Below are 10349 nucleotides of genomic sequence, written 5' to 3'. Positions count from 1 at the left end.
AGCAATACAGACACATCAAGCAAAATGGGAAAGGTAAGCGAGAAAATATTTATAGAAAATAAGGAATAACATTGGTATAGATATGAACTTTAAACCCAAACTAACTGGATGTATTTACAAACGGGACACTAAATGGGCTAGGTTGCACCGCAATGCTAGAGGGCCTTATATTTCACTGCTTTCATTTTTCGCTGCCCTTGTACATCTTCTCTCTCACTATCAGGGACGTTGCTAGCCCCAAAGATCAGGGCACGTGCCACGAATCTATTCTGGGTTGCCCAGGATGTCCCCCAGGCAGAGTCAGGCAGTGGGCGCAGTACTCACTTCTAGCTGCTTCTTCTCCAGTTTCTGCAGACATCTTCTCTCCCAGGCTTCTCCCCCTTGTGTCTCCCTCACAGCTCCCAGCATACCCTCATAGAGCTCAGCTGTGTTGGGAGCTGTAGTGCCTCAATGGTGGGCATGCTGGGAGCTGTGGTGCATCAATGAGGGCATGCTGGGTGCTGTAGTGCCATGCTGGCTGCTGTGATACCTTTTGGGGACATGCAGGGGGCTGTAGTTCTTCTATGGGGGCATACATGGGAGGGGGTTCACTAGAAGGTCAGAGAATGCTAGGGTGGGGGGACGGGACGACTACAGCCCGCCCAGCAGAAAGCCGGACCAGCCAGCACAGAAGCCAGGTAACTCTGCCTAGTTATGTTTAAATGACACTGCCTATTAATGTGATATGCATTTTTTTGTTGTTGTATTGATGGAGAGGGGCTTCATCCGACAATTTGCTGGGCAGGCCTACTTAGACCTCTGTTAAGTTCATGTAAAGTTGGCTCCACCCACAACCACACCCACATTCTGGAACATGTCTACACCCATTTTTTGGCTGAAGTGCCTAAAAGTGCCCCGGATCTCTTAGGATCCTAGCAACAACCCTGGCTCAGTATCCTTCCTTTCTCTCCTTCCCTCTCCTCTCTCTCTTCCTCGGGATAGACTTGAAGGGCATCCGATTTAAAGAGAAACTCCAACCAAGAATTTAACTTTATCCCAATCAGTAGCTGATACCCCCTTTTACATGTGAAATCTATTGCTTTTCACAAACAGACCATCAGAGGGCGCTGTGTGACTAATATTGTGGTGAAACCCCTCCCTCAAGAAGCTCTGGGACCGCGGTACTTTTGACAGTTTGCCACAATGTAACAAGGTTCACAGACAGGAAATAGCTGTTTACAGCTGTCTCCAACGGCCAAAACAGCTAGGAGCAGCTACATAACCTGCCCACAGTAAAAATGTCACCATGTGATAAATGTCAGAATGTAAATCAGGGAGAGGAAAGATTTTACAACGGGCAAACACTTACTAAATCATTTATACATAATTATTGTAAAAATGAAGCACTTTTTTATTACACTATTTTCACTGGAGTTCCTCTTTAAATTATCGCTGTAGAAGCATTTGAGTGCCATGTACGGCAGCGGATGACCTCCTGGTCCTTTCTCCTGGGTCCTTTTCCTTGGTCCATCCTTATGGATCCTTCTACCTATGCCTTTACTTTACTTTACTTTGCTTTATACTCTATGCCTTGTATATGCATTGCATCTGCTGTAATGTATGTATGCACTGTGTGTGTATACTGTATATCTATTGTACCTAATGTATGCTTACTGTACCATAACCGACCCTGTTTGTGCCAAAATCAGTTACGGGCACAACTAAGGTTGTACTTGAGCGCAATAAATGATTCTGATTCCATAGGGCACTCAGTACAGGAGACAAGGTCCAACAGGATTGAAAGTAATGGGCCAGAGGCATAACTGCAAGTCTTGGGACTTATAGTAATATTATGATGGTGCCTCTTTTCCTAGGCAGTAGGCCCCTCCCAAATGGAATGGGGGACATGGCTATATTTGCATACTATACAATAAGGGCACGAGGCAGAGATGTATAGTACCGACCCACAAAGGCACAAAAGCAGAGACTACAGGAAATTTGTGTTGGGCACAACATGTCTTGTGACCAGTGATGTCACTTCCTGTGAGTAAATAACTAAACTTGACTGTTCAGGAAATACACTGAACACAGCTTCCCCGCAGACTCTGCATCCCACACTTGGTTCACTTCTCAGTTTAGGTGCAAGTTTGTCATAAGAGGCAAGAGGGGGGCACACTGGGCTCTCAACTACTCCTGGGTCCCATAGTAGCTATCACAGTGGATGTAAAACTCTGAAAATTACAGAGCAAAGTGCACTGTCGCCCTCCTAAAATGTAAGAACAATTGCTCAGATTTGCTGACGTTTGATTTTCCCTGCTCCACTGCAAATAGAGAGTATTTCAAATTATTAAAAAAAAAATAAAAATCTAATTTGATGCCCCAAAAGTGTATAATCTCAGCTGAGTTCACAAAATATTTGTGTGGGAGTTTTTACCCTTTAGGACCAGAGCAATTTTCACTCGTCAGCGCTCCTCCCTTTCTTTCACCAATAACTTAATCACTACTAATCACAGAAAAATGACCTATATCTTGTCTTTTTTTGCCACCAATTAGGCTTTCTTTGGGAGATACATTATTTTATTCTAAATGCATTTTAATGGGAATAATAAGATAAATATGGAAAATAATCATTATTTCTCAGTTTTCGGCCATTATAGTTTTAAAATAAAACGTTCTACTGTGGATAAAACCCACACATTTTATTTGCCCATTTGTCCCGGGTTACTGCAAATTTTAAAATATTGCCCTAGTATTATGTATGGCACCAGTATTTTATTTGAAAATAAAGGTGTATTTTTTCAGTTTTGCGTCGATCACTAATTACAAGCCCATAAATTAAAAAATAACCCCTTTTGACATACAGTTCATATTAAAAAAAAGTTCAGTCCCTAAGGTAACTATTTATATAATTTTTTTAAAAATTGTCTTTTTTTTCTGCAAAAAATATTATTTGGGTAATATGGGAGAGTGTGGGAGGGAAGGAGTTAATTTTAAATATAAGTGTTGGTCTTTTTATTAAAATAAATGTGTTTAGGTGTAATTTTACTATTTGGCCACAAGATGTCTTTGCCCATATTTCCTATTAGCGTACATAAACAGGAAGTAATGCGTGGACGTGTTACTTTCTTCTGTTACAATGATCACAGCATCTCATTGATGGCGGCGATCATTGAGACAGGGACTTTGAGTAATGAATAAGAACTGTGTTCCCATTCATTTATCTCCCTGCTAACGGGAGGTGATGAGTACTACGTGGGAGCATGCGCGGGAGCGAGCAAAAGCCTCCCGCAGTCAAAGACGAAGATCTATGTCCCTGGGACTTAAGATGAAGTTCCCTAGGGCGTAGATGTACTGCACTAGGTACAATAAGTGGTTAAACTAAACTAATTTTATGATTTATGAAAAGTACATTTTATTGTTTCCAATGCACAGATCATCTTCTACGAGGACAGAAACTTCCAGGGACGTTCCTACGAGTGTAACTCAGAATGCCCTGATCTGTCCTCCTACTTCAGACGCTGCAACTCCATCCGGGTGGAAAATGGTAACTGGATCCTCTATGAGCACCCCAACTACAGAGGCCACCAGTACTTCCTCCACAGAGGAGACTATCCCGATTTCCAGCAATGGATGGGCTACAATGACTCCATCAGGTCTTGTCGACTGAGCCCCCAGGTAAGAAACATAGATCATTAGAATAAAACCTGCCATAATGTCTAATCTATGTCTTTTATCGTGTACACCAGGGTTGTCCAACTCTAGTCATTAGAGCCCATGTCCATGCCTTGTTACCATACCCTACCTAATTCATTCCCATATATTAATTGAAGCTATTGCAATCAGATTAAAAACAAGTTGTTTTTGGAAATCCTTTGGAGGGTCTACGAGCAGCAACAGGGGACCAGAGTATGCCATGGGAAGCCTCATTAGGATCCAGAGGCTTCTCTCTTAAGAGAGTGAATCCTCGGCTTGGGCTCACTTTAAGACAGATCTGAATGGGGCTGCACTTATTTCCTCCACTGGTCGCTTATTTCCTTATTGGTCATGAAAGCAACCATGTGTAAAACAATGAACTTGCCTTCTGGAGCTAACTCCGTATGTCAGCAAAATTGGGTGGTGGAGGTGGGTGGCGGACACAAAATGGAGAAGTGACAGCCGTTTCGTGTCTAAATGACGCTTAGTCATGCTGCATTCCACTCCTGTCAAGGTCAAGGTGCTCAAAAGTATATAAAACAAATTAAATTAAGCCAAAACAGAAGAAGCAGTGTCTTCTCAGACCTTGAATTCTATGGGTCCACCTTACTTCTACTTTATTAGAATTAGCAAGAAGTTTTAATTCAGGATGATACCATTTATTGGCTAACTACAAATTAATAAGAATAAACAAGCTTTCGACCTTGCAGCCTTCGTCAGGTTTACATCCTGTTAGTTTGCAAGCTGGTGGTACAGACAGCTTATATACATGCAACATCAAAAGGGAAAACAGATATTTTTTTCAAGCATAAATACGTCATTAAGATGCCTTAATTCAAACAGACCATCTAAATGGGGTAAGATAAGGATCCTTGTTTACTCCATTGCTCACAGACCCAGAGGTATCGTAAATTCTTAGTTCACAAGTTCAGCTAGAGTGGCTGAGACAGGTCAAATATCATCAGTCTCATACCAATATAAGAAGTTGTTGTCCTTATTCAAACCCTCAATAGGCCTCAACAAAACGGAACATCACCCTGTCGACAAAAAATATGTGGGACCTGCAGACACATTTACTCCACTGACAGGGTAACGATACCAGGTTCACAACAGGAGTACAGAATACAAGGTAAATTTTCCTGTGGGTCCACCAATCTGGTATATCTGATCATGTGTGCTAAATGTCCCAATGTTATGTATGTGGGAGAAACTGGACAAACTCTGCGCAAACGTATGAATGGACACAGGCACACTATTAATGATACCAAATCTGGACTCCCAGTTGCTACACACTTTCGGTCCAACGGACACAGCATGGATGATCTTCGTGTCACTGCCCTGAAGGGCGGCTTCAAAACGTCAAATGACCGATTTAATAGCAGAAACAAAATTTATAAATTGGTTCAAAGCTGTGGAGAAGGGTTTGAATAAGGACAACAACTTCTTATATTGGTATGAGACTGATGATATTTGACCTGTCTCAGCCACTCTAGCTGAACTTGTGAACTAAGAAATTACGATACCTCTGGGTCAATCCTAATACCAGGTCTGTGAGCAATGGAGTAAACAAGGATCCTTATCTTACCCCATTTAGATGGTCTGTTTGAATTAAGGCATCTTAATGACGTATTTATGCTTGAAAAAAATATCTGTTTTCCCTTTTGATGTTGCATGTATATAAGCTGTCTGTACCACCAGCTTGCAAACTAACAGGATGTAAACCTGACGAAGGCTGCAAGACCGAAAGCTTGTTTATTCTTATTCATTTGTAGTTAGCCAATAAATGGTATCATCCTGATTTTAAACTTCTTGCTTTTACTGATGGCTAACACGGTACAACACCCTACTGCTACTACTTATTAGAATTACTAGAATACTTCAGTTCCTTGAAGTGATTCCTCCACATATTCCTATAGAAAATTCAAAAAGGTGAGAGGTTCCAGGATTGTTGTGAATTCTTCACTGGAACGCATGCCAAAAGCCAAACAATTACTGCAAATAAAAAAATATGAATACTATTTTAGAAAAACTTTAGGCGGAGCCCTATTTTAATTGGTTGTGTCATTGGTAAATTTTGACCATGTGCTAATATTATTTTCTTCTTTGTCCCTTTAATTTATTTTACCAGCACCAAGGCTCCTTCAGAATCAGGGTTTATGAGAGGGAAGATTTCAGAGGCCAGATGATGGAATTCTCTGAAGACTGTCCCCATGTCTATGAAAGGTTCCGCTACCATGACATCCACTCCGTCCAGGTACAGGATGGCTACTGGATGTTCTATGAAGAGCCCAACTACAGGGGGCGCCAGTATTACCTGAGACCCGGAGAGTACAGGAGATACAGCGACTGGGGAGCCTCAAGCCCCAGGATTGGGTCCTTCAGACGCCTTCATCACTCTTACTAAAGAGACAAAAAATATATCAATGTGTGATTCACCCGCCAATAAATTTTAGCAAAAAAAATAACAAAAGACCCTGTTGCTTGTGTGTAACTTTATTGTGTGTGTGTCACAAAGGCAGGGCTGTAATGGCTGTTAACAGTTGCCAAGGCATTACCTGGCCAAGTTGGTGCCCTAGGCAAGGTACCTGTTGCCTGACCACCCACCCCTTAAACTCATTACCAGGGAGTCTGTAAAGCCTGTAGCATACATTAATTGCTGTTTGAGAAATTGATAGGCTAGATACAAAATATTGTTTCTCAAAAATAGTGCTTCTCATGTTATTACCAGCAGGCAAGATACACGTCACTGGCTCAAACTTACTCAACCCATATGATGTAGGTAGAAAAAAACAAAGATTTTTAAAAGTAATACCTTTTAATGACTAACTGATAAATTATGCAAGCTTTCTGGGATCTAGTCCCCTTCTTCAGGCATATTTCCAGATGTTAGCACAAGCTTTCTGGGATCTAGTCCCCTTCTTCAGGCATATTTCCAGATGTTAGCACAAGCTTTCTGGGATCTAGTCCCCTTCTTCAGGCATATTTCCAGATGTTAGCACAAGCTTTAAGGGATCTAGTCCCCTTCTTCAGGCATATCTCCAGATGTTAGCACAAGCTATCAGTGATCTGGTCCCCTTCTTCAGGCATATTTCCGGATGTTAGCACATGCTTTCTGGGATCTAGTCTCCTTTTTCAGGCATATTTCCAGATGTTAGCACAAGCTTTCTAGGATCTAGTCCCCTTCTTCAGGCATATTTTCAGGTGTTAGCACAAGCTTTCTGGGATCTAGTCCTCTTCTTCAGGCATATTTCTAGATGTTAGCACAAGCTTTAAGGGATCTAGTCTCCTTCTTCAGGCATATTTCCAGATGTTAGCACAAGCTATCAGGCATCTAGTCCCTGTCTTCAGGCATATTTCCAGATGTTAGCACAAGCTATCAGTGATCTAGTCCCCTTCTTCAGGCATATCTCCAGATGTTAGCACAAGCTATCAGTGATCTAGTCCCCTTTTTCAGGCATATTTCCAGATGTTAGCACATGCTTTCTGGGATCTAATCTCCTTTTTCAGGCATATTTCCAGATGTTAGCACAAGCTTTCTAGGATCTAGTCCCCTTTTCAGGCATATTTTCAGGTGTTAGCACAAGCTTTCTGGAATCTAGTCCCCTTCTTCAGGCATATTTCCAGATGTTAGCACAAGCTTTCTGGGATCTAGTCCCCTTCTTCAGGCATATTTCCAGATGTTACCACAAGCTTTCTGGGAGCTAGTCCCCTTCTTCAGGCATATTTTCAGTTGTTAGCACAAGCTTTGTGCACACAGTTAGCTATTAAAAGGTATTATTTTTTATAAAACTAAGTTTTTTTCTACTTATATAAGTTGTTTGTCTAACACGGTATGGAAACTTTTTTGCTACTATCAAACCACGCAACAATTCCTTCCTATCAATGTGAGGCCACTTTATAAAAAAAAACTGTTAGTGTGAAGCCTGGCTCTCTACAGGTTGGAATATTGTCCGGGAAATACAAAAGAGTTGCAACAGTCAATACAGACCAAATCAAAACAATTACAGCTTAATTAGCTCATGAACAGTACCTGCCATACATTGTTATGCTATTCAGGCATCTCTTGTTATGTTAATCAGTAGTGCTCCTTTAGGTGTTAAAATAACACCTCATCCATGTCTTAACCTCCCTGGCGGTATGATTATTTCCAGATTTTAGGGTCTAAAAATGATGCAATGTTTTTGCATGCTTTTAGACCCTTAAAGCAGGAAAAAAAATCATACTGCAGTGAGATCTGTGGCAGCCCCTGCACAGATTCACCTTCCTGGGATCCAGCACTGCCGTTCTCCCTCCATCCTCTGGGTGGTGCTGTACCCCTATAGTGAGATCACCCTCTGTCATCATGATGACAAAGGGCAAACTCATCCGAGGGATGCAGAGACTTGGAGGACAGGAATTAGAATGGCTGCTAGCGTCTGGATCACAGGGGAGATGAGTTAGAAACATTGCGCTGCTGCACTGTATCTGCATACCTCCCTACAGCTACTCCAAGTCAGGCGTGGGATTACCGCTACTGGCTTATCTTTCCCACCCCAAGCCTGACGCAGGGTTACTGCCAAGGACGTTAATAGAACTAGCAGTTGTGCATAAAAATTGCATGAAGTTTCTAAAATAGCTCCTTGGTGCCCCCCTCAAGCAGCTGTCACCCCAGGCATCTGCCTGGTTTGTCTGTACCTAAAAACCACCCTGACAGTGGCTAGGGCATGAACATGGTGTACTGATATTCTCCTGGGCTTGAGATTTTTTTGGAAAACATGGATGAGCCACCAAACCTGGCTGTAAATATCAGTTAAAGAATTATCTCATATTAAATAGAAGAAGATTGTACTTCCCAAGTGGAGAAGACCAATTGAAGTTTCCCAAAAAGAAATAAATATATAAACTATTCTGTATTTTGTTCAAAATCCAGGTTTTCCTGAATTTATTGAGACAAAATGTTTTCCACAATCGCTCAACCTTTAGTCCGATAACTCTTCACCAACTATGGCATGGTTAGGGTTGCAGTTGCAAACCTTTACTTTTTAGTAACAGACAATGTTTAGTAAATTTGGTTTGGGATTATAAAGTCATCAGAGCCATAAATAAACCTGTTATGCCTGGTACACACCATGCAATTTCCCAGTAGATAGATGGGTCGGATTTCGGATGGTTTTTCTGATCGAATTTCTGATCACTTCTATGCAAATCGATCAGAAAATTGATCGAAAATCAGATCAGACCTGTCATAAATTATCTAATCGACACATCTATCTGACGGGAAATTGCTTGGGTGTACCAGGCTTTAGATTTACCTGCCAAATAGATTTTTTTTCCCAACATGTTGGAAAAAAATCTACCTGGCAGGTAAATCTAACAGAAAATTGTATGGTGTGTACCTAGCAGCCTTTGATGAACTGATGCCATGCTAGGTACACACCATACAATTTTCTGTTAGATTTATCTGCCAGGTAGATTTTTTCCAACATGTTGGAAAAAAATGTAACTGGCAGATAAAGCTAACAGAAAATCTAACAGAAAATTGTATGGTTGGTGTGTACCTAGCATTAGGTTTGTGAAGGCCACAATGAGATAATTACCTCAGGAGGGAAAGCCTCTGGATACTAAAGAGTCACCCCTGTCCTCGTATGTCCGCCCGTTCCAGCACTGAGACCTCCGTAGAGACCTCCCTACGCATGCGCACTAGCCCCACCCTTTTCTGGGTCTGGAGGAAATAGCCAAGATTAGATAGTGAGCCCCTCTGAGGGACAGCTAGTGACAAGGCTATACTCTGTACAGCGCTGCGGAAGATGTTGCTGATACATAAATACTAAATAATAATAAAAAATAATAATAAGCCTGATTGGGTCTGTGCTACTCCATAGGTGCAGAGGGCTCTGGCCTGCGTAGTAGCACAGACCGATCTGCCCTGGCTTTTTCCTGAAGAAAGTAGAGCAGGGGTACGCAGTACTGTGACTGCGCAAGCTGTGGATAGGCTCTCTTTTGGGGGTCTCACTGCTGGAACAAGTATATGGAAGAGGATAAATAAACCCTTTTTAGGATTCAGAGGCTTCCTCCTCCTGAGGTAAGTACTCCCTAGCCCTAGGGGCACTTTTGTCACTTCAGGTTCCCATTAAAGTGAACCTCAGGACTAAAAATCGACTCAGCAGCACTGAAAAGGCTTTGTGTTTCTTTAACAGTTTCACAGCATTAGAACTTTGTTTCTCTTATACAAGACTCATTTTTAGCTGCACAGAAGAAAACTGCCCGGGCTTTTTTTCCCTGATGCTTTGCAAAGCATGATGGGATTTCTGATTTTGTTGTTCTCGTTCTGCTGTTTTGGTGCAATTTTTTTTTTTACACTTTGAATTTGACATTTGAAGCCTAGCGTGTGCAGCTGGGAGGGGTACTCAGGACACAGGACAGTTGGAACTGTGTCTCCTGCTCCTTGTCACCTCCTTTCAACCAAAAAGATAGCTGCCCCCATGAATCACAAACATTTGCCTGTTCTTTTAAAACAGGGTGGGTAAGAGATTATATTACCTATCTATTCTAATGAACATAACTAATGTAACTTGATGACAGTATGTTTGTTTAGGCTGAAGTTCCCCTTTAAGGAGCTTAGAGCAGGTCTACAGTATATTTACCATTACACAAGTCGGGAAAAGAGAAAGAGGGCAGCAACTAAAATGCATCATTTT

General features: G+C 41.7%; 1 protein-coding gene across 1 annotated transcript; it reads left to right on the top strand.

Annotated features, from left to right (window-relative positions):
* On the top strand, positions 1–6077 carry LOC137561044 (gamma-crystallin-3-like). Its single transcript, XM_068272267.1, has 3 exons — positions 1–33; positions 3412–3654; positions 5801–6077. Exons 1-3 carry the CDS (start codon positions 25–27, stop codon positions 6074–6076), a joined length of 528 nt encoding a protein of 175 aa, XP_068128368.1. The 5' UTR covers positions 1–24; the 3' UTR covers position 6077.
* Positions 6078–10349: the final 4272 nt, after the last annotated feature.

The sequence above is a fragment of the Hyperolius riggenbachi genome, chromosome 1, assembly GCF_040937935.1.
Source record: "Hyperolius riggenbachi isolate aHypRig1 chromosome 1, aHypRig1.pri, whole genome shotgun sequence".
Lineage (NCBI taxonomy): Eukaryota > Metazoa > Chordata > Amphibia > Anura > Hyperoliidae > Hyperolius > Hyperolius riggenbachi.
The sequence above is the reverse complement of the archived record's forward strand: the minus strand, read 5'-3'. Positions and strand labels throughout refer to the sequence as shown.

Coding starts and splice junctions, on each gene's coding strand:
- LOC137561044 (XM_068272267.1), top strand. Junction 3,655..5,800: donor CTTGTCGACTGAGCCCCCAG/GTAAGAAACATA, acceptor TTATTTTACCAG/CACCAAGGCTCCTTCAGAAT.